The sequence below is a fragment of the Trichosurus vulpecula genome, chromosome 2, assembly GCF_011100635.1.
Source record: "Trichosurus vulpecula isolate mTriVul1 chromosome 2, mTriVul1.pri, whole genome shotgun sequence".
Classification (NCBI taxonomy): domain Eukaryota; kingdom Metazoa; phylum Chordata; class Mammalia; order Diprotodontia; family Phalangeridae; genus Trichosurus; species Trichosurus vulpecula.
The window spans coordinates 438,905,938-438,931,468 of NC_050574.1; the positions used below are offsets into that span (position 1 = coordinate 438,905,938).

At 38.9% G+C, this 25,531-nt stretch overlaps 1 protein-coding gene across 1 annotated transcript in view; it reads right to left on the reverse strand.

The window, feature by feature from the left end:
• Window positions 1-7,014: 7,014 nt before the first annotated feature.
• Window positions 7,015-25,531, reverse strand: part of LOC118836143 (amine oxidase [flavin-containing] B) — a 152,594-nt gene continuing 134,077 nt past the window's right edge. Inside the window, exons 12-15 of the mRNA XM_036743496.1 lie at window positions 23,155-23,252; window positions 15,316-15,427; window positions 12,944-13,006; window positions 7,015-7,924 (exon numbers count right to left, since the gene is read on the reverse strand). Of these exons, the coding sequence (XP_036599391.1) occupies window positions 7,772-7,924; window positions 12,944-13,006; window positions 15,316-15,427; window positions 23,155-23,252 (426 nt within the window). The 3' untranslated portion in view covers window positions 7,015-7,771. The remainder of the gene's footprint in view (window positions 7,925-12,943; window positions 13,007-15,315; window positions 15,428-23,154; window positions 23,253-25,531) is intronic.

The following is a 25,531-nucleotide window of genomic DNA, read 5'->3' on the forward strand; positions in this document are numbered from 1 at the left end:
GGGGTCACAGAAAGTTGAATGCAACCTAAATGACACAATAAGAAAAACTGAAAAAATTGGGATCCCTTCTTCCATCACACTCACCCCCAATATGTGTGAAAGAGACTTACAAGTTCCTTATAAGCAATATACTATACTACATACTACAGAAGTGACTTACATGACAATTTGTGATTATGGAAATTATGAAATTATGCCCAGAATAGTGTATATTGAAGTTACATCTTGAGCCAACTTAGTCTCAACAGATTCTAGTTTTAAAGAATTATTTCCGCCTTTTGCCTTATGGGGTGGATATGTTAGTCTGGAGGCTTACAGTAAGTAGTGTGTGTGGGGTCTTTTTTGGGTGGGCAGTAGAGTTCAAGTGAACTATTATATGCATAATATCTATGAGGAATTCTAGAATGTGATTATTTTCTTAATTTCTGATGACTGATTTTTGTTACACCAGGATGTGTTGAAACTAGAGGAAAAAAAGAAAAAAATGAAAAGGATATTGAATATATGTGTATGTATGTACATATGTGTACATACCTTGAAAAACTTTTACTGTTAACTGTTATTGCAACGATATGAGAGAAACAACTGTACTGAGCCTTAAGCTATGATTAGGATTGTAATTTGATACTGTAGTGAGTTTTGATTTCAGTTATGATTGTCTGGATTGTTATTAAGTCCAAGAGTCCTCCATTCACAGGAAATGCTATGTATTGCCCAAAAAGAGTGCAGACTGAAAACTGCTATGAGTGGATGTCTGTTCCTGGGAAAAGTTGAGGGGACAACTTTGCATAAGCAAAGGTAGGATCCTCTTGACTCAGTTTCCCATTGCTTTATTTCCTTTCTGAACAGAAAATTTTCCCGCCTGGTTAATCCTGAGCCTGGCTATAAAATACCCTGTGAATAAATGTGGGACTTTGCTATATGATTGGCTATTGACTATGACTCATGCCTGGAATCAAACCGAGCTAAGGGAGTCTCCCCCCCCTCCCCAATTAAGGGTTATGTCGGATCAGTCTGTATCCTTGAAGGGTCAATGCTAATAATGCCATAACTATGTCCCTCCCTTCTCCCTTTAATTGCAAATTTCTATAATCAGGGCAGGTGAACAGTGGAAGTTTTATCATTGCATACTAAACCTATTAATTAATAGATTAATACTAAAACATGAGTTACTATATAATAGGACACAAGCATGAAGCAGCTTTCTAATTTTAATATGTATTTGTGGTTAACTCCATAGCCTGTGCAACTAGGTAAGTGAGTTCTTAGGCTGGCCATCACCTTGCTAATAGGTTTATATTTGTATATCAGATTAGGCCCTTGAAGTACCTCATTCTTTCAGGATGAGAAGAGAATAATTTATAGATCCTAAAAAATAAAAAAGAGGGATAGAATAAAGATGTAAATGTATTTTAAAAAAATTTACTGGAGTAAAAAACTTTGAGAAAAGTGACAAGATTAAGCGGTTAGAAATCTAAGGACTAGGATATATATGTGTATGTGTACACGTCCAAGCACATAATATATATGAGCAACTTCCAAAATGTTTCAAAATGGGACATACTGACTTTGAGTATATTTTAGAAACAAGCTCTCAAAATATTTGGATTAAGGGTTTTACATATAAAATTTCATTAATAATAGTCAAGAATTTTAAAATCATGCTTTTTCATATTCTGAAGTATCTAAGTGATAATATTAAGAGACAGAAGTACTTATTTTCCAAGCCTGTAGGTTTCCAAGGGATCCTCAAGGATCCCTTTAGAGAATAAGGTCTGAATGACGATAAGGTCTGAATGAGTTTGAACCATATGACCTAATTACTGAAAGATTAATCTGATTAGGATTTTGTCACATTTACTAAATTACACAAAGTCTTATCACCAGCACGACTTAGCAGCATTATCTAGAGCAGGGTAGTGGGCCACATGTAGCCTGCTTACAAGCATAGACATTTACATAGTACTTTAGTAAATGAAGCCAAGCTACTGCAGAGTTCTCACTAAAATGGCAAATCAAAATGCATTGTCTGTTGTTTCAATAAAAACCTAAGGTTGGATAGCCCTGATCTAGAGAGTCTACAAAAGTGACTTAGAGCCTAGAGATGGTTGAGGAAATGCCCCACAGACTTGCCCTGATCAATACACAGATATTTGAGAGATGCACAGGAAGGGTTAGTCAGACCCCTGAAGATCATGGACACTGCAAAAGGAATTGACAACCTGCAGGCTATTACTATATTGAGTTTATTCACCTACTGTAACTTTGCTTATGTTAGTTATGCATTATTATGGACCTATTACCTATTCTGTAAGCTGCTATCATTTCTTCTTGAACCGATGCTACTGTAGGAACCAAGGCCCCTTGTGTTGCACATTTGCCACTCATGGCTGGCCCATGGTGCTTATGCTGAGGCCCTTCCTTCCATCTCAAGCTGACTTTCTTGTCAAGAGTCTAATATCTCATATAAGAAAACTGTGATAAAAGGGTAATGAAAGTGGGTGTCCCACAATCTGAACACTCACAAAGTTACTATGGGGCAGAACTTTTCATTAGCTAAACTAAGTATCCGTTTGTGGGTTTTCTCTTGTGTCCTCATAGAGATTGTGTGCTGTCGATGTTTACAGTGTCTTCCTTGGGTGCAAAGAACTAATCCCTAAGCCAGCTCCCACATTTACAGGCAACAGAGACTGAGATGATGCAGTTGAGGACAGAGGAGCAATACAGGTCTAAATGTGGTGCTACATCACAAGGGGGAAATTTGTGCTGAGCCAGTCCAAGTGACTCCATTGTTTCCAGTCTTGCTTGTCTTCAGCTGTCAACTTGTCTCTTGGGAGAGATGACGTATACCTTGATTCCATTCCCTTGCCCTTTGCTGGTCAGTAGGCAGCCACATGGACTTTCATTGTCCCTTATCTCTAATCTCATTTCCCTATGGTGTGGCAGTAGGGGAGGAGCTGAGAAGCAAGAGCCCATCCCTTTTGGAAATGTGTACCTATCAAGATTGTTGTGCTCTTAAGTGAAATGAGCAGAACCTGGAAAACACTGAATCAGCAACATGGTGTGATGGTCAGCTATGAATGACTCAGCTCTTCTCAGCAACATAAAGATCCAAGACAAGTACAAAGGACTCACGCTATCTATATCCAGGTAAAGAACTGATGGCCTCAGAATACAGATCGAAGCATATTTCTTCACTTACTTTATTCTTTATCATGGTTTTATTTCCTTTTGTTCTGTTTCTTATTCCACAATAGTGAAGAATATTTAACTATGTTTTACAAGATAGCATATGTATAAACTATATCAAACTGCCTACCATTTTCAAAAGAGAGAAGGGGTAGAAGGGAGGGGGAAAAATCTGGAACTCAAAATCTTGTAAAAAAGAATGCTAAAAAAATGTTCTTGATATGTAATGAGGGGGAGGGGAATAAAATACTATTCAAATTAAAAAAAAACAGGCACAAAGAGTCTACAGCCAAATAAATCTAATATTTGCTTAACTGGGGAAAAAAGATTGTTTTGCCTATATTACAAAAAGTTTCCCACAAAAGCAGCAGATGATTTGAAATTGTATCCTGGCCTCTCTCAATGCCTAGTTGACTTGAGGTATTTAACAGATTCCTTTAAATTTTCTTTACCTGAGTTTGCAAAGGCCCAAACGAAGATTTTCTTTTTAACCGAAGGAAATGGAGTACAGAGGTCTCAGCCTATCCTTCTGAAGACCTGAATGACTCAAAACTGGAAAAGAAGATTTCTCCTATTTACCCACTTCACAAAAGGAAAGTCACTAGTATTCTACACTTAGAGGACAGTGTTTAAATGTTTTTTTCTATCTAGAATTGAAATAGAACCTCTCTAGACAGTGTTTTGGCTGGATCCAAAAATGTATGTAGTATGCAATCTAGCAGGAGTCACAAAAAAGGCAAAATGGCTTCCAAAAAGAAGTCTCAATGGAATATTTCATTTTCTCTCCGTCTCTGTGATTCTTAAAGGTATTTGAATACACACGACACTGTAAATTTGGTAATATTCTGAAACTCTCTTGATTTTCTCTCTCATAAATACAATGAATTTCATAGAGATGTTAAATGATTATTTATGGATTTAAAATTTACCTTTTGCAAAACTGACCTTGACAATCAGGAAGTATGGACATTATGAAAAGGTAACCTCTTTTTGAAAATGAAGACATAATAGGATTCAACGTGCTGTAGAATAGCAGGATTAAATTAATATTTTAATGAAAAACTTTATGCTGAAAAGGGCAATTGTGATAACATTACATAGGTCTCTAGCGTCCTTAAAAATTTACTATATCCTGTAATCATCCTAAATCTCTTCTCACTTTCTCAGCCAAACTCCCTTTTAAAAAAGCTCTCCTCTAACTTACCTTTAAACCCTGTGAAATCTGACTTTTGACTTTGTCTGAAGTTGCTTTAACTGAAATTCCTCTCTCCTAAAGTGACTAAAGATCTCTTAACTGCCTAATCGAGGGATGGGGAACCTGCAGCCCCCTAGGTCCTGAAGTGGCGCCAAACTTCACAGAACAAATCCCCAAATTAAATATTAGGGCTGCCCTACTCTAACAGCCTCTTCTTAATCTGCATCCTTTTTCGATCTCTCCGAAGCACTTGACATGGCTGGCCACCTTTTCCTCTCGGACACTCTCTTGGGATTTTCATGACTGCTCTCTTCTTACCTGACTGATCTTTCTTAATTTCCTTTAATGGACTATCACTCCTATCATGCTCCCTAACGGTGGGTGTTCCAAAGGCACATCAGTGTTGGCACAAGCACTTAGCATATTATTTCTGATGATTACCACAAGATACTAAATAGTGTTATCATCTAGCTTTTTCCTATATTCTCTTTTGGTGACTTCATCGGCTTTAATGAGTTCGATTATCAAGCCTCTGGAGATGACTTCTAGATCTACATCCAGTCCTTTTATTGACTTACTCTTGGTCTCTTACCATCAATATCTTGAATATTTTGAACCTAGTACCTTTGATTCACCTCAAATGCAACAAGTCCCCAAACTGTACTCATTATCCTTACTCCCCTTCTCCCACTCCACCATCTATTCCTTTTTCAAACTTCCTAATGACTGCTGAGATCACTACTATCCTTCCAGTATCTGGTTTTGCAAACTCAATGTCATCCTCCAGTCTTTACTCTTACCCTACATTTCAATTGCCAAATGTTGCTAATCCTGTCTCCACATCTCAAAATCACCTCTTCTCTCTACTCACATTGCCATAACTTTGGTCCAGGTCCACCTCATGCCTGGACTGCTGCAACAAATCTCCCCTCTAGTTCATTCCCCACACAGCTGCCAAAATGATTTTCCTAAAGTACCGGCCTCATCATGTCACTCCCTACCCAGTGAACTGCTTTGGCTCCCTGATACCTTTAGGATCCCTTGTCCTCTCTTTGGCATTTAAAGCCCTTTGGAACCTGGTCCAAACCTCTATTTCGGCCTTACATATTGGTCCCTGTACTGCCACTATGGTCTAGTCAAACTGTTCCTCATATACAACACTCCATTTCTCATTTGGATGCAAGGTCATTAGCGAGTAGGGATTATTTCATTCTTTGCACTTGTTTCTCTAACATTTAATATAGAGACTTGCATATTTTCAGTTGTGCCTGACTCTTCATGACCCTTTCTTGGCAGATACTAGAGTGTTTTTGCCATTTCCTTCTCCAGCTCATTTTACAGATGAGGAAACTGAGGCAAACAGGGTTAAGTGACTTGCCCAGGGTCACACGCTAGTATCTGAGGCCAGATTTGAACTCAGGAAGATGGGTCTTCCTGACTACAGGCCTCACACTTTTATTTGTGCCACCTAGCTGTCCATAATTAAGCCAAACTTATTTACTTATTAATTTATTATTATTTGTATTATTTATTAATACTGGTTGACTGCCCAATTGCTTTAGGTATCCCTCATGTTTGGAATGTACTCCATCCTTTTAAAGTCCTTGGTTTCCTTTAAACTCAGCTCAAGAATCATAAAAAAACATTTCCTAACCCTGCTCCTTCCCCACTCCAGTTACTAGTGCCCTGTCTCTCAAAACTACCTTGCATTGATTTCATATTATATGGATAATACATATATATACACACCATACATACATACATAAATATGCATATTTATTTATTTATATGTACATCTTATTTCCCTGGTTAGAATCTAAACCGTTTAAAGTCAGGGACACTTTTGTTGTATCCCCAGCACTTGGCACAGTGCCGGCACATAATAAGCAAGTAATTAATGCTGGCTAATGGATTGATTTGCTGGCTTAATGTCTCAGTGTTGTGACCAACAATTCAATCATTGATTAGGTAGGAAAAACCTAGATGATAACTTTGTTTAGCATCCTATGGCAATGCATCAGAAATAATATTTTAAGTGCTTAAACAACAGTCATGGCCTTAGGATACATCTGATTTGAAAAAGCACATCCTCTCGAACAATGGAAATTCACAATTCTTATATGCATAATGCTGGCTTTTGACCTGACCTGCTTTATCTTTTGTTGTTCAGTTGTTTCAGTCTTGTCTGACTCTTTGTGACTCTATGACGCTGTGTGATGCTTTGTGACACTGTTTTGTATGCTAGGGATACAAAGAGAAAGCAAAAAAAAAAAAAACAGCCCCTGCCTTTAAAGAGCTTATATTCTACTTGGAAGAGGGGAGGAGGGAAACAATATGAACATATATGTTATTTTTCAGTTGTGTCTGACTCTTCGTGACCCCATTTGGGGTTTTCTTGGCAAAAATACTGGAGTGGTTTGGCATTTCCTTCTTCAGCTCATTTACAGATGAGGAACTGAGGCAAACAGGGTTAAGTGACTTGCCCAGGGTCACACAGCTCCTAAGCCACATTCGAACTCATGAAAATGAGTCTTCCTGATTCTAGGCCCAGCACTTTATCCACTGCACCACCTACCTGCCCTTGCTTCATCTTAGGCTGTCATCTAAAAGAAAACAAAACATGGCATACCTGGATTTGGTGAACAAGGTTTATTGAATGGTCAATTAGCACTGATTACTGCACATAAGCATTTCATAATAGGAAATTATCCACTCTCAGGTTGGAGGGTACACAAGGTAAGAATGGGGGTACATACAGAGAATAACATATAAATCAAGTGAATTAAGAGAGCACACAGTACGTAGGCACCCAGGGAACAAAGTAAAGAGTATGCTAGTGAGCTGGGGTTATCGCCAAGTACTTCCTTGGATAAGGTTTTGAGTAGAGGCATCATGGAATGAGAACTGAATGTAGGAATCAGGAGAGACTCATGATTGTACCAACAAGTGAGTTGCCTTGTGACCTCGTAAGCAGGTTCCTTCCCCTCTTTGGGTCTCTGTTTCTTCTTCTGCACAATAAAGAGGTTGACTGGATTAAGGCTAATGTTTCTTCCCTCTCTATGGGTCTGTGAGAGAAGGTGGGAGAAGGAAGGAGAGAGCAGTTAAGAAAAAATGGTCACAAAGGTAGTGAGAAGCAGGGCACAGGGAATGAATTTTCTCCACTAAAGTCTGAGAAGTAGCGAACAAGGAAACTGATGAGACAGATTTGAAGGGAGGCTTCAGAAGCCAAGTAGAAGACTTGATAGCATTGGCAGTTAGGTGTTGGAACTGAAAAAACAACAATCCCAAAACAAAACAACCACCCAATAATCCAGTTTCTGTAATGGGGTGTCTAAGTGCTCTAAATCTCCCTGAAAAGGAAGTGTGTAATGTTGTCTGGGGGCCTTTTCAGTTTCTCAGGAGGAGCCCCTTTTTATAGGCGAAGATAAGAGTGCCTGCTGAAGTCAAGAATGTAGATAATCCAATCAGTCTCAGAAGTCCTGGCACAGAAGGCAAGTTCCTCTCCAAAAAGGTGGTGGTGATTGGCCGGGCTGGCACATCCTAGGTAAAAGAACATTTTATATTAGTCCAGGGACAGGTAGAAGGGCTGGGCCATTGGTGGCACAGGGGATAGAGTGCCAGGGCTGGAGTCAGGAAGACTCATCTTCATGAGTTCAAATCTGGCCTCAGAAACTTCCTAGCTGGGTGATCCTGGGCAAGTCATTATCCCCTTTTTGCCTAGTTTCCTCACCTATAAAATGAGTTGGAGAAGGAAATGGCAAACCCACTGCTATATCTTTGCCAAGAAAACCCAAAAATGGGGCCATGAAGATGCAGGTGTGACGGAAACAACTGAACAAAAAGGTGAAGGGGCAGATTAATATTTATGTCACAGTTTCTACAGATGGAATGAACTTCCTTCCTTCCTCCATGGTCACGGGGGCAGCAAGGGATATAAAGAACCCAAACCAAACAGGCTTATTATATTTAGATGCTTCTGTATAATAGACTAAAAGCCAGATGGGTTTCTATTGGAGCGCTTTGGCCATTTCTTCTCTTTGGAAATCAGTTTTCACACTTGTAAAATAAAGGTTGCACTTTGGGGTCTCTAAGATCCCTTCTTGCTACGATTCCCACCCTTTCATGGTGGTATTATCTTCTGTTTTTGAGGTGAAAGGGTGTAATGGTAATCAGGGTGGGACTTTTGGAATGCTAAGGCAATCAGCTGCCTTTAACGAGTTTTGCCTTTGTTTGAATTGGGTCAAGTAAAGTGGGACCTTCTGTTTCTTGTTTTGGAGTGCTTCTCAGCACTGAGGCAATGGGATGTCTTTAAGTCTTGTCTTTGTTTGAATCAAGTCATTGACTGGAAACAAGGTACATGATGTGGTGTTAGTGATTAAAGATCTTTCCCATAACCCTTTTTTTGCTAAGTAGGCTCTGAACCCTCAGGGCCCTGAACAGGGTATATGAGCTCTGAGGCTGTTTTGCTCTTGGGGACACACTCATTGGAAGAGTGCTGGTGTGGAAACTCTGGGTAGCCATGAAGAAGCCCTCCCTGCCCAGCTATGAAAATGCAGATGTTGATGCTTCTCTCTGTGGTAACTGTATGTATTGCTATAGTTAGACAGTTAGAAGCTTGTCTACTGGTTTGTGTTTATTTGTTCTGTTTATATAATGTATGCTTATAATTTCTGTTTGTATACTCTCTGAAGTTCAGGGTACTGGCTTTTTCCCCTGAACTAAGTGAATGATAAAAGTATATTTAATTAAAGTAAGATTTTTAACCCCTTAAAGTTGCTTTCCTTAGAAAAGCAGATCAAAGAATCTGTGCTGGCAGCCCTTCTGTGTGCTGGTATTGTTGGCTTACACCCCTACAGCAGCTACAAGTAATGTTGCTGTTACAAGGGGCCACTGTATTTATTTGAATTTTCTGGTTTTCCCTTTATCAAGGGGAGGAAAATTAGTTAGCCAGTGATTAGGTAGGGATGGTAATACAGCATCTCCAAACATGTTATTCAATAAGAAAGCTTCCTGGCTGTGTAGATAAGGAACCTGGCAGTATAGACTGTATGAATAAACTAAATCCAGCACACTCAAATCAGAGAATCCCAAATCTGTGTGGGAGTATGTTATGGTGGAAGGCACCTTTCACTTGGGGAAGGCCAGTGAGGAACCAGATAACTCAGGGCTACAGAGACTCATGGGGCAAGCAAGGCTGGGGACCTTAGTTTATAAAACTGAACCAAGCCCATTACTTGAAAGTTTTCTTTCACATACATACCTATGCATTTTATCCTGGTATATTATTTATGAATTCATGTAGTCTCTTTTCCCTTATAAACAAACCCTTGACTATGTAGAATGTATGAATGAACTAAATCCCACTTTTGTATTTTGTATTTTGGATGGCACAGGTAAAAAGGGAAAGAGGGTAGGGATGCTAGGATTCTAGCATCTAGTTATAGTTCAGTAGAAGAGGGGTAAAGGTAATCAGTTATCATACTCAGCAAATGTCTGAATTCACAGTCATGCTACCCACGTGGTCAATGGGCTTAGTAATTCAAAATCATCACGCAAGCTTATTTACAAAACAATCAGTTAAACAGGGTATGGTGCCATCTGGGAATCCCTGCTACTGAGAGAAGTTGAGGCTGGTGGAGATGAGCTGCAACGAGGTAGGACAGTCAAGTGTCCATATGAAGTCAAGTAGCCTACAAGGCTAGCCCCTGGGAGTAGGACTGTGGACCACAAGACTGCCTAAGTGCCTAAGGATGGGCAAAGCAGCCTAGGTTAGAAATAGAGCAAGTCAAAGCTCCCATGCCAATTAATAGTGAGATCAGGAGTAGCCTCCTTACTTCCCTGTCTGTCTTGTCTCTCTCTGTTTCTCTTGAAAAAACAAGCAAACATATATACAAATATACATATATGCAAATATATGTATATACATAGCTATATCATATGTCTAGACAGAAATATATGTATAAATTAGTACATATGAATATACACATATATAATAAACACACACACACATATACGAAATATCTATCCATATAGCAACGAACATTTACTAAGCAACCTATTATGAGCTAGAAAGTGTGCTAAGTGCTAGGTACACAAAGACAAAAATGAAACAGTCTGTGTCCTCGAGGCACTTCTACTCTATGGATGACAATATGTCCTCCTACAAGTATATATAAAATAAAATTTAAATATATAAAATAATACATATATATGACATATCTTTATATGACCAAATAAATTCAAGATAATTTCCAGGAAAAGGACTAGTAGTTGGATGTATCAGGAAAGGTTTCACCTAGATGGTGTGCTTGAGCTGAGTTTTGAAGGAACTGAGGGATTCTAAGGGGCAGCTAAGGTGGCACAGTGGATAAAGTGCTGGGTCTGCAGTCAGGAAGACTCATCTTCATGAGTTCAAATTTGGCCTCAGACACTTCATACCTAGGTTACCCTGGGCAAGTCACTTAACCTTGTTTGCTTCAGTTTCCTCACCTGTAAAATGAGCTGGAGAAGAAAATGACAAATCCCTCCAGCATTTTTGGCAAGAAAACCCCAAATGGGGTCACTAAGAGTCAGACACAACTGAAAAACAATATATGTGTCCATGTTTTTTCCCTTCTCCCCTTTTCCAAGTAGAATATAAGCTCTTTGAAGGTCGGGGCTGTTTTTTGCTTTGTCTTCATATCCGTAGCATACAACACAGTGTCTGATTTAGGGGGCAGCTAGGTGGTGCAATGGATCAAGCACTGGGTTTGGATTCAGGAAGACCCAAGTTCAAATCTGGACTCAGATCCTTGTTACCTGTGTGACCCTGGGCAAATCACTTAACCTGTTTGCCTCAGTTTTCTCATCTGTAACATGAATGTAACATGAAGATAATAATAGCACCTACTTCCCAGGATTGTAGGGAGGACCAAGTGAGTTGATAATTGTAATGTACTAAGCACGGTACTTGGCACGTCATAAATGCTACATAAATATTATCTATTTATATTAGTTATTACATGGCAAGTGCTTAACATATCTTGGTTTGATTGGATTAGATTCACCTAGCCGGGAACATCAAAATATCTGTTTTGGGTCAGATGAATCATCCAACCATTCACTATCAGCTCAGAGTGGCACCAGGAAAACTCTTTCAGGAAGGTGGGGTTCTTTTCTTTAATATGAAACTAAAATACTTGTTTTTCTTAGTTTTTTTGTTGCTAATGAATTTTATCTAGATGCTCCTGTACTTGTCTATTTCAATTGTACCACTCCCTGAGGTAGGTTTAGACAAGTATATGAGGCTATATTTTAGGCTTTTTCATGCTTCAAGATCTGCTTCTGGGTCACAATATTCTGGGTCTTAGTAAATAAGTCTATACCCACGCCCTGAATGATTGCCCAAGCACATACTGTAGCTTCCCCTGCGTCTTCATCTTTACCAAAAGATGTCTAATTATTAGAGAGAAGTGAGCCTTTTCCAGGTATGCAGTGGACTAGATGGTCACTGATGCTACTTCCAATTCTGAAATTCTGTGGGTGCTTCTGTGCACGAGTAATTTTAGTCCATAGTCACGCTGAAACCCACTCATTGTTTCCATCATTTGACTTGAAGCCATCCTTTTGTATTTCTATTGCAACTTTCTTTAGGTTTCTTTTTTATTTTTTGGAGGGGGGAAGGCAGGGCAATTGGGGTTAAGTGACTTGCCCAAGGTCACACAGCTAATCAGTGTCAAGTGTCTGAGGCCGGATTTGAACTCAGGTCCTCCTGACTCCAGGGCCAGTGTTCTATTCACTACGCCACCGAGGTTTCTTAATAAGCACCACACAGTATTTAAGAGCGGGACAAGTTTTTATTTTCATTCTGAAGCCCTTCTTCATGATGTCCAGCATCTTGTTAGCCTATTTGGGCCGGATGGCAGCATGAACCTTTTGGACGGGAATAGTCACTAAGAATACCTTTTTGCGACTGAAGCATTAAAAAGGGTCTCCCTCCTTCCCTGACTGTCTTTGTACTATCAGTTATCATTTTCTGACATCTTCCCAGTTTTTCCTTATCTCTTGACTTTTCAAACTCAGAAAATTTTAATGTCTTTTGTAAGATTGGAGATTTTACCAAATGCATCTCTTGCAGATCATTTACAAAAAATATTAAACAAGATTGATCTTAGCACTCATTTCTGAGGTTCCCTTCTATTTAGAAAGAAAAAAAAATGGTTTGTTCCAACTCTTTTTTACCTTGTTTTCTATCTTGTTAGCTCTTTGTAACAAAAACATACACAACCCTCCCATCTCCAGGTCAATGGTACCTCCTTGAAATATTCTTTGGTTGAAACACAGAAGCATTTATTTTATGCCATTCGTTCTACTAAGCACAAGGGAATACAGAAGAATACGCAACTCTCCTATCTCCAGGCCCATGGTAACTCCTTAAAATATTTACTGGTTGAAGCACATAAGGATCAAAAAACTATATGGTGTTCTAATTTCTTTTGTTAATAAAAGATATTTATACTAATATCATCAGACATTACCTGAAGCCATTAGTACATCTGATTACTAAGAGATATCACCTACCACAGATTCTGGTTCTGGCTTCCAGATTTCATCCTCTGGAATTTTCCCCATAGCATGCAGAACCTGAAATAAGAGCATTAACCAGTGAATCCTACTAGTTTTAAATTTAACTTTTAACCTGCATTAAAGAAAAAAAAGAACTCTCCCCTCTTCCTCATCCAACCTCCCTTTCCTGCTCCCCTCCACAGTAAAATGAATGAAGGTTGTCAGCCAATCACTGAGGTAATCTGTACCTTTCTGCCTCTCTTAGTAAAACAGAGAATTGACCTTCCAGCCAAGACCTCAGTAAAATGCACAGATAATGAAACTCTACAGATGAAGTATAAATAAGTGCATGCATTTATAAAAAAATGATTGTAGTTAATATTTTCCCCTGAGAGTGAGAGCTTAAGTTGCTCCCCACCTCCCATTACCCTTTCATTTTTTTTTTTTTGAAAAACATATCTGAACCTGGAAACCAATGTTATCTGTGTATTTAATTAGTCATTTCCTGGCCTGAACTAAATTTTCCTGGCTGTTGGTCTGGTTTTCTTTCTTATCTTTTCTGCTTCAAGTGAAACGTGTTCTTTGGTTGGGGCCTGGGTGGAATCAAGGCAGAGGAAGAGACACAGTATTGTAGAAAGAATTCTGAATGTAGAGTTAGGAGACCTGGGGGTTCAAATCTTAGCTCTGCTATTATCTCTATGATCTTTGGAACTCACAGAACTTCTCTGGTCCTCAGTTTTCTCATCTGTAAAATGAGGGAGTTAGACTGATGATTTCCAAAGTCCCTTTCAGCTCTAAGGGCATACAACCATAGACTTCACGTATGGGTGACATCTCTCAATAATGGACACAGTAGTGAGTCTTGGCCCAGAAAGTTATCTGCACCCATTTAACTGCCTCTATATAGTCTTGTCTCCATAGGTACTAGGAGAGGGACATCATTTGTGGATTCAGAATTCTAGAGAATGTGTCTGTTGCTCTGCCTTCCAGATTCTGGGGCTGGGTTTGTAGTGCTGCCATAATCTGCTAGCTTTTATCAAACATAATACAGAGAAGAAGGATAAAAAAAGATATGTTTGTGTATATACATGCATATGTATTTGTAGGGCTAGATCTGTGATTTCCTCGGTTTAGGGAATTCTTGGTGAGGAAACACCTTCCAACAATGCAGATCAACTATTTTGCAACTGAGTCTTACACAACTGCCTGGGCAGCTAGGTGGCAAGGTGGATAAAGCACTGGACCTGGAATCAGGGAGATCAGCGTTCAAATCTGGACTCAGCTTACTAGCTGGGCAAATCACTTAACTCTTTGCCTCAGTTTCTTTATCTATAAAATGGGGATTATAGTAGTACCTACTTCCCAGGAAGCATCAAATAATATTTGTAAAGCACTAAGCACAGTGCTTAGTACATAGCAGGAGGTACATAAATGTTAGCGATTATGACTTTTGTTATTATTGCAGGACTTTCCCAAGGTCACATAACAAATATGTGTCAGAAGCAGAGTTTGAACACAGGTCTTGCTCACTTGAGACCCGTTCTCTAACCACTAGCCCCTATTGCCTCTTTCTATATATACGTGACATTTTTAAATAACAAAAAATACCTTTTACCCTACTTGGTGACTTGAAAGTATGAGCATAAGAATAAAAGTAAATTTGGTACAACACATTTCAAAAGCTCCCATGACCTCTTCTACCTGCGGAAGGTGAATGGTATGGGAGGTTCCAGTTGGTATAGTCAGGGTCATTTTTTACAAATCTCAAACATGCATCGCTATGGCTGAGACCAGGAGAGCTGGAATAAGTATTAAAAGGAAGTATGCAAATAAATTCATAGTTTTATCAGAAATGAAGAAAAAATTTAAATTTTGAAATTTTGGCACATCTCAACTTTAAATTATTTTGGCCTCTTATTCAATAGTATTTCTTGGGAACAGCTTATTCTAGCTTATTAGATTTTAGGAGGGGGAAGAGAAAAGCTACATATGCATTCTTCACTTGGGAAGTTATGATACACGTGTGACAATTCTCTAAAAGGAATAGAACACAAGGCATGGGATGATTATTTCTGTAATAACCCCAAGAAACTTGGAAATTGTTGCTTTAAATCCCTAATGCATTCTGATCATGTGAAGGCTGATGCTCTGAGGAAATAAAGAATTACAAAGTGGACATGGAATCAAACAGAGTTTTGGATATATATGTTGTTAAAGTTGATGATAGTCTTTTAAAAAATAAAATGTAAAAATGGAGCTTATGGTTTCATGTCCAATATTTAAAGTTTTTGTTTGTGTATATGAGTGTTTGTTATTGCTGACAGTTGTTTAAAAAAATCATAAAATTAATTTAGTTTTAAAAATAGACATTGGGTCCCTTCCCAAACCTCTCTAGCTGCCCTCTCTCCCGCCTCCACCGCTCCTTCCATATATCCACTCCAGTGAGTAGCAGTCTCCGTTCCGGCAAAATAAATCCTGCCAACTGGCTGGCGAAGAATCCTTGAAACCAAAGCAAAGAGAAAGAGAGGGAAAAAAGAAAAAAAAACAGCATTAGAATTCCAAAACAAATGTTATAGAATTAACTACATTGGCCATATTCCATGGAGAACAACAGTAACCAAGGATTAAAAGTTGCTCTAGCTCATAGTGCTATGTAGGGCACACTACACAAAAATAATGAAACTTAACAAGCGCTAGCCCCTGCCCTTTCCTTGTTCTCTATGAAGTGGGATAGAAAATAAATGAGGTAAATCACACTTTGGTGTAGCTAGGTGGAGTGATAGAGCACCAGGCCTGGAGTCAGAAAGACCATTTCCTGAGTTCAAATCCAGCCTCATACACTTACCAGCGTGTGACCCTGGTCAAGTTACTTAACCATGTTGCCTCAGTTTTCTCATCTGTAAAATGAGCTGGAGAAAAAAATGGCAAACCACTCTAGAATCTTTGCCAAGAAATGGGGTCATATGACCCAAATGTGGTCCCAAAGAGTCAGACGCTACTGAACAACTGAAACAAAAACCACACACACACACACTCTTGCCACTTTATTGGATCTCCAACTCTTGGAGACATGCATTGCACTCATAGGAGCTCAGAGCTGGAAGGGACATTGGAGCCTATATAGTTCACTTCCTTCATTTTACAGTCAAACAAACTGAAACCCAGAAAATTTCAGACTTATCTGAGATCACATGGCTAATAGGTGGTTAAGCTGAGACTTGGTCTCTGAGATGTTTATCTGTTCAATTAACCAGGTTCTGTGATTTTGTCAGGATGTGCTGTCTTTCCATAGTGTGGTCTGAAAGTCTTTTGCAGTTTAGTAGATGGCCTTCATAGGTTGCTATGCTCAAAGCAAGTTATGAACTTGAAGTCAACATCCCATTGAGGAATCTCTCTGAGCTTAGTTAGGCTGGTTCCTCAGAAGGCCCATCAGTGGGCCTGCCCTTAAAGTTTTGCCAATGTGTCATAGAATTTGCCATAATTTAGAAGCTGAGGCTTCAAGAACCCAGGGTTACCACAACTACATGATGAGGCATTAAAGTTTAAAGTTAGGGGAGAAATACGATTAATAGCAATGAAAAATAAACTACTTTTTTTAAAAAAAAGCCAGCAGGCAAAAAAGCCACTTACAGTATATATTTCTTATTATAGATAAGATGAGGTTAGATATATCAATTTGCTACTGAATTGACTACACAACGATATCTCAAAATAACCTAACAAAAATACTTTTAAAACAGGCATTCTACTTCCTCTCAAAGGTGGGGGTTAGCTAACACTAGCCTTGGTCTCCTAAACTACGAAGCATCACCATGCATTTGATAGCCAGTTAAGGTAAAATCCCTAATAGCCTTTGAACCTGCATCCAAATAATGGTTCCAATCTAACTCTGTCCTTTAGAGGGTATTGCTCTAAATTTGGAGTCTGAATAGCCTGGGCTCTTTATCTTAGCTCCTCTCTCTGATTGTGGCTTAGGTAAGTTAATAAACCATTTTATGTTTCAGTTTCTCTATCAGTGAAAATGCAATGATAAATCAGGCCTGACATTTCCAAGAGGATGTTTTTAACAATGAAAGTGAATTATATGTGGAACCCTCAATGGTCAATCTATCCCTTTCTGCCAGTGAACATGTAAATAGGAGATCAAGAATTACTTTCCAGTTTATTTTGTCGTTGGGCCTTTGTTGGCCTAACGCATCTAGTTATGCTCCCTTCAAGTTGCCTTACGATAGTATAAGAGTGGATGACCACATCTTGACTCGGGGAAACCAAGAGCATGTTGACAGAAGAGACTTATGTTGAACTCTTGCTGAGCTGAGGCCTTAGATTCTTGGCTGTCCAACTCAACAGTAACTTTGATTGCATGTAGATTTAAAGTGAGGGTGGGGTAAAGGGACCTCAAAAATTGCCACAAATCCATTAAACCTATATGGTTCTGCCCATATTTTATTGCCTTTTGTTCTTCTATACTATGTTCACTCATTATTTCCTCAAGCATTGCACTAAAAAACCATATGGATCTGTCTACCACCGATACTTATGAGAATGGTACAAAACAACACAAAGGAGGGAAAAGAATCCAGAGAATCAGAGAATTGTAGAATTTTAGAAATAGAAGGGAAATTTCAGACCCACTACCTCATTTGTTCATGATTTAAAGTATATCCATTCTGATGTAGGCTAATACCAAGCAATGATTCTAGTTTTTGAAGACTTTTCTCTCCTTTAGAAAACATCACAATGTCTCTTTTCCCTTCAATTGAGCTGAATGTTTTTCATATGTATATAATATTCACATTATAATAATGTTTTGTCACTGTACCAACACCTTACATTTAGAAACAAAGCTGCCATATTGCTAGAAAGGTCACTCGCAGCAAACAGAGAATGGTTTTATTCAGAAAACATATCCGTTTTTTTTGATAATCTCTACCTGTTTCTCAAACATTCTAGGTTAAGCAAAACTGATCCCACATTTTCCCAAGCATTTTCTTCCTTTGTTTTTAATTTTGTTACTTGTGAATGCTTTACGCTATAAAATCCTTAGGACCAAGTCTTCCTTAAATCTATGCAGCAGTGACAAACATAGCTTGTGATATGACCATAGAGATTCCCACCAAAAGCATGATTCTGATGACCTGGGACTGCATTCTCAGTTTTCTGAGAACAGCAGTAGCAGCCTTATTGTTTCTTTATTTCTAGATACAATATGAGGTTTCTGACATTGTTATGAAACACGTAGATGATAATAATATACAAAGAAGACATTCAGGTTAATTGGAGTAAAAAAAATAGAGACATTGCTTATATTATCTTCTAAAGAAAAAGAAAAGGCTTCAAAAACCAGTAGCATAGCTCTATCAAAAGCTACTCTATGAATCATGAATATTTACATAAGGATAGATGTCCTCTAAATGAGAGGAAATTGAGGTTTGAAATGTCCCTTTCAACTCTAAAATTCTTGTAACCAAAGAAAGTCATAGCTGAAATCAAGCTTAGAGATCAACTTCACCCCTGGGGGTCTTGAGACTTCCCTTCTTGCTTTTTACTATTCACCTGGGCTAGCTGACTGCTTACAGGACCTAGATGAGATGGGTGTACAAAACTATTCCTTCCAATGAGATAGATGATCATGGGAACTACCATTTTCCCTGTACTCGCTTCCTAATGTCCTTCTGGCCTTATCATCTAACCTGCCTCTATGCCTTGTAGATGCCTAGCCTTCTTGTCATGTAAGAATTCTTGGGTCTTGGCATCTACCCTTCCCCTAGATCTTCTGAGCCATTCCCTATATCCTGCAGCTGAGCTTTCTTTTAAATTTTATGTCATCTTCCCCCAAATAGATTATATGTTCCTTAAGGGCAGGGACTGTTCTTTTTTTTCCAGTGGTATCTCCTGTGCTTAGCAGAACGAATGACATAAAATAGATGCTTAATAAATGTTTTGTTGATTTACAAATTAATTCATTTATCTATTCATATACCCCTACCTCCCACAGTTGTAAGGATAAGATGAAATATTTATAAAGCTGTATGCAAGCCTTAAAGCACTATATAAATACTAGCTATTATTATAAGTGAGGAAACAGAGGCTCCAGGTCACTTAGCAGCACAGGTAACACTAGAATCCAGATCTCATGATTCCTAATCCAGTGTTCCTTCTTTTTTTTTTAAATTTTTTGGAGAGGGGAGGGCAGGGTAATTGGGGTTAGTTAAGTGACTTGCCCGAGGTCACACAGCTAGTAAGTGTGTCAAGTGTCTGAGGCTGAATTTGAACTTAGGTCCTCCTGACTCCAGGGCCAGTGCTCTACTCACTGCGCCACCTAGCTGCCCCTCCAGTGTTCTTTCTATCTTGCTATTTTGTTTCCTTTAGGTATCCTGACTTAGTTTCCTATCTAGACCAAACTGATTGAGATAATATGGCTGGTACCACCAGTAAATTACTGTGTAAGATGTTTCTGATCCCCAAGATGATTCTTCTCATTGTTCTAGATTTTTTTTCTAGAAAATTTCCTTCTCTTTACTCTGCTACCTCCTCAAACTGATGTCCTATCCTTGCCCTTCAATGCCAAAACTGTAGAAAGTATATTCTATTCTTGTAGCATCCACTTTTAAAGCCTTTACAGTCTGATTTCCTCTCTCACCATTCTACTGGAACACATATTTTCAGGTTTACTAATGCCCTCCTTAATGACAAAATCCAAAGTCCCCCCCCCGCCCCATTTTTACTCTCCTTAACAACTCTTCAGTCCTTGATACCATTTCATACCACTTTATTTTTGATGCTTTCTTCTCCTTTGGCTTAGATATTTTTGACTCTTCCCTTTCACCCATCCCGCACATTCAATCAGTCGCAAAGTTCTATTGATTCCTTCCTTTAATACATCTCTCACCTCTGTCCCTTCTTTTCCACCTTTAGGGCAGCCACTCTGGTCTGGACTTTCATTACCTACTTCCTGGCCTATTGCAATTGCTTCTGAACCATTATCTGATTCTGTACTCTCACCTGTCTAATCTACCCCTCACACCATTATAGAGTAAGCTGTCCAATATACAGGTCTGATCACATGGCCTCTCTTCTCAGAAACCTCCTGGGTCTCATTTCTAACCTTAACTCCTGGCATACATCACCAACTGCTTACAGGTCAGCTCCGTGTTCCATAGGCACATCCAAAATGGAACTCTTTTATCTTCCCCCTGGAACTTAGCCCTCTTTCTGACTTCTTTTTCTTTCAAGGGCATCGCCATCCTCCCAGGATAATCTCAGAGTTATTCTCAGCTCTTCACTCTCTGTCAGACCTCCCCCATCCAATTAGCTTTTATGTCTTATCAATTTAATCTTTCAATTCTCAAGCTATCTCATTTCTCTACTTATAATACCATAGTCTACACCCTTCTCGCAACTCACCTAAGATTATGACAGTAGTCTCCCATCTCCACTCTTTCATTTCTCTAATCTATCCTCTACATAGCTGTCAAACTGATATTTCTAAAACAGGGCTGACCGCATGCCACTCACCCGCTCAAGAAATTTTAAGTGTCTTTCTGTCGCTTCTTGGATAAATACAAACTCCTTTGGCTGACATTTAAAAGTTCTCCAACTTATGTTTTCTAATTTATTTCATATTATTTCCTTAGGCAGCTAGGTGGTACAGTAGATAGAGTGCTGGGCCTGGAGCCAGGAAAATCTGAGTTAAAATATAACCTCAGATACTCACTACCTTTGTGACCCTGAGCAAGTCACTTAACTCCCATTTTTCTCAACTATAAAGTGTAACTCCCCTACAGTTGTGAGGATCAAATGAGATTTGATTTGTAAAGCACTTAACGCAGTGCCTGACACATAAAAGATGCTATTATTACTTTACAAACTTTATATTTGAAGCAATACCTGTTCTTGGTACATGACATTCCAGCTCCCACCTCTGTAACCTAGCAAAGGCTGTCCTCCATGCCTAGGATGCTCTTCCTCCTTCCCTCTGCCTCTAGGAATCTTTAGCTTTCACCAAAGCTGAGCACAGGTGCCACCTCCTTCAGGGGCTCTTTCCTGATGTCCTCAGGCATTATAGCTCTCCCCACCTCCAAAATACTGTGTATTTTCTTTTTATGTAGTTTATAGTAACTTCTCTGTGTATATGTTGCTATATGTTGCCTCCCACCCCAACTTTTCCCTGTCAAGAACTTTTTGGTGGCTGCTGACTTGAGAACTGATTTAAAGAGTCTTCTACTGATTATCAGAGAATATGTTTTAAAAGCAGCAGGAAACCAGGCCACTCCGGGCAAAGGATCCATCCATCTTAGCTGTGTGGACAAGATTAGAAAGAGAACTCAACAGTTGTATGGAGTGACATCTCAGGTAGAGAGGAGCTGGGCACACATTCTATGGGAGAACACTTCTACTAAAGACACATTTTAGACACATTCTAGAGTCACATTCTTCACATTTTGAACCTTCTCCATGAAGGATACATTCTAACATGACTGTGTCCCTTTTATCAGTCTGAGTGGGGCACTCAAAAGATTGCTTCAGAGCTTACCCTTACAATGCCTTGCACATAGTAGGTACTAATAAATGTTGGACCGAAAGTAAAAACAAACGAAACACCCTCCAGTAGTTCACCATTGCTTCCCAAGGTCTTCCATATTCTGACTCCAATCTTCCAGCTTTATTTTTTTACCACTTTCCTTCACGTACTTGAATCCAGCTCTATTGTTCATTATCCCTTATTTTCCTGCCTTTTCTGTTTTCATACATGCTATCTCCCAAGCCTGAAGTGGAAATTCTTCCGTTCCTTTAAGATCTGATTCAAGCGGCACATTTTCCAGGAAACCTTTCTTGAGACCTTCATCTACAATTGAGCCTTTCCTTCTTGATAATGGTCTCCTTCATGATGATAATGGTTTCCTTCATAATGGTCTCCCTTATACCATTATCTGTTTCTTTCCCCTAATGCTATTATTTGTTTTACCCTATCTGCTAGATTATAAATTCCTTGAGGGCAAATTGTTTTTTGTTTAATTTTTAAAATTCCCATCACTTAGCATTTGCATGTAATAGGTGCATCATTTGTCTAACTGAAAATAGGCAGCTGTATCCTGCAAACAAAAAAACGAACTTAAAAACTAATAAGTCCTCACTTATTTTAATGTCAGAAATCACTAAGTTTCCTTTCACATTGCCATTCATGTGGATATTTTAATAAGTACCATTTTAGAAGGATTTAAAGGGTTACAAACTCAGCAAAAACTTACCATTCCTGAAGCTACTTACTGATTACTAGAATTATTCTTAGAAACAGAATTAAGAGGTATCATGTTGGCTTGAGAGCCAATGTTGTGGTCAAGAATACATGGTGTGATAGGATCAACAACTCCTTGGCTCAACTCACACACCACCCCTACCCCATGACCCTCACCCGTATCCCAAGGGGAAGTTTTACCTAAAAGAAGAGAAAGCTGCCTTTGGGGCCTGATTAACTTCAACTTCCCTGATACAACTTCCTTACCTGCTTTGCATCCTGACCCCTGCCCTCCAATCCCTAGTCAACATGGATAAGGTCCAGGACAAAATTTTTCCCGGGATATGATTAGCACCAGTTTCCTTGATGGACCTCCCTGATCATCTAGCTGCATCAAAAATCTCATGCACATGGAGCCTGGGCTTCTCAGTCTTAGTGGGTGTTCGAGACCATGCAAGTCACCATAACCTGATGACTTACTGCCCAGAAGTGTTTTGAGATGGAAAGGAGGGGGACTGTGTCCAGAAAACCTAAGGCTACTAGACCCTTGTTGCATATCCTTGCTATGTGTTAGGGCAAAGTAAACTTCCTTTGTTAAATATTCAATACTTTAGGACACTGCCTCAATTTGTACCAACAGTGAATCTGAACTAAGCGTGTTGTAGTTAGAGCTGCACCTCTAACACATGGGCTCAAAAACTGGGTAACCCACATGAGCAGTCATGCCTCTCCATTCCTATAAGTTACAGAGAGGTGCCATCTGCATTAGTGAAAGGATTCCCCTACAATGATGAGATTGGCCTGAGATACTGCTTTTATAATGAAAACACAGCAATCAAAATGTAACGGTGATGAAATTCATTCACTTAACGTGGAAGAAATAGAACTTAGAGATTGGATCTGTATACGAACTTAAAAGAGAATCTTTCTTAGCTCACCCCAAGGCTCCTACAGTTACAGCTTTGTAGATAAGTTTCACATACAGTACCTCCCATACTGAGTCATTATTCCTGGGGGGAAGTAAGTTGTGTAGCACCCTCCTGAGTACTGTTCCTCACACCAGTTCTTCTCTTCATAATGCACAGGCTGTAAGATAATTAGAACAGCTTGAAAGTCAAAAGAAAACAGCGCAGAACACTGTAATAGTTTCTTTCCTAAACAATCTCATCTTAGAATCTTAGAGCTCCTATTCTCCTATTACTATAGGATTTGGCTTCGGACACCAGTCAGCAACGTCCAAGTATAGGGAAAAATAAAAAACAAAAAAATGTATATATTAGTTCCTATTTACACATCTTAAGTTTCCATTTCCTTTTTTACAAGTTTTCACTGTTGTCATCTATTTCCTTGGAAAATGGATTATTTAAGAGGTGTTTACTGTTTAGCAGATTGCAATCTGAGGCTCAGAAAACTAGGCCAATCTGGTAAAAGAGTATATATATCTACCTTGGGTGTGTGGATAAAGACTATAGAGAACTCTGCAGTGGTATGTAGAGTGACAGCACCTCTGTGTGGAGGGGAGCTGGAAAGAAATATTATGAAAACAAAATATAATATTTCTTTTGGAGCCAGGGGCCATCCACATTTTGAATCTATCTTACCATTATAAATGATACTTTCTGACACAATGTGATATTACTGTGTTTACTTTGTTTCAGAATGTGGTGTCAGCTTGTAGTTACAATAAGGTGTCACCAAAAGCTGGCAGTACCTTTGGTCAAAACCAGTTATAGCTCATACTTAAATCCAATTCACGTGCAAATCAATTCATTATCCTCATGATGTCACTGGTCTTTTTCAAGAATGAGGGATGAACAACAAACAAACATAGTGCACAGTTGATCTATTCCATGGGTGTGGCTTATTGGCACACAGAGATGAACAAGTGCTTTCCTCCTTTATAAAAATAAAATTCTGTATGAAAATGGAAAGAACAGTGGGACTGGACCAAAGGGGCCTCAAAGCTTGAGTCCTGGATTTGTCACTGACCACTCATCTGACCATAGAGAAGTCATTTTTCTCTATTTGGATCTCAGGTTTTCTCATCTGTAAAATGAGAGGCTTGCATGAGATTGTGTGAAGACTTGAGAAAATGTACTTTGTGAAGACTTCACAGGGAAGATATGTATAAATATATATCTATATCTAATCATATCTATACTTAGAAATGTTCAAAAATCAAGAAATAGGGAAATAGGGAAGTGGAAAATTCTTCTGAGGCTGTGACAGTCTGATGGCTCAGCCTCTGGGAAGGTTTACCCTGAAACTTTTTGTTTTTTCTTCTGGTTCTGGTTTAAAGATTTGCTCAGTAAGAATAGGGTCACTGTGACCTGCTTTCCTTTACTATAAAAGTACTGTAGAAGAATGGAGAGGGTCTCCCCCTCCCCTTATCCTATTCTTCTTCTTCAGATTTATAGATGTCACCTCAGTTGTAATCATTAACTAAAGGAATGGGAACTGGAGTTTTTGTGCCTTGATTTCCCAGTTCTTTGGCTAGTTTTTCACGCTTAGATTGTAAGCCCTCCTCCCAGCCAGTGAGAAGGGTCAGAGGCGGGCAGGAATTCTCTTGCATTAAGTATAATTATTGGTGCTTTGCCTCTTGTACTTGGCCTCCCTTGCTAGATCTGTTCTGGCAGAGGACACCCTATTCTCGCGAGAATTGAATAAAATTTTATTTCTGATCCCACCCTGAGATGGCTCCTTATTAACAACTTTTTTAATTGGTGAGGGTTTTTCATTCCCACACAAGATGATCTCTAAGGTACCTTTTAGCTCCAAATCCCATGATGTTATAGTACTTTGGGAGGGCATGGCTAAATATTACTTTTAGGTTAAAACTCATTAAAGATATGTTAATACTTGAATATATAGTCTAACAGAAACTAAACTTAAAAAAGATTAAAAATAGCACATTGTTTACAAAACAATCATAGCTCAAATTTATAAAGCATAGATTAAGTTTTGTAAAATTCTTTCCCTATAATGACCCTGGTAAGAATCAGACTCAAGATTTGACCTTTGATCCTTTGACTCCTGGTCTAATGACCCTCTCATTAGAGCACACTTCTCTCTACTAAAGGTTTTACCTGTGTCAGAAAACAGCTCCTGGTACACACCTAATGGGTTTAGGAGTTGCTGGTTATTAATGTCCAAATTAGGCTGTAGGCTCCATAAGAGCAGGCAAAGTATCCTATTCTTTTCTAATTCCTCCTTAGTGCTTAGCATAGTGCCTTGCAAATAGTTGACCCTAAATGAATTCAATGAATAAATGAGTGAATGGATTGCATTGCATATAGGGTACTTTGGTTAGATTTTTTCCCATGGTTTATTTTTATGTTAATCTCTATGTTTGTTTGTTTAAAGCT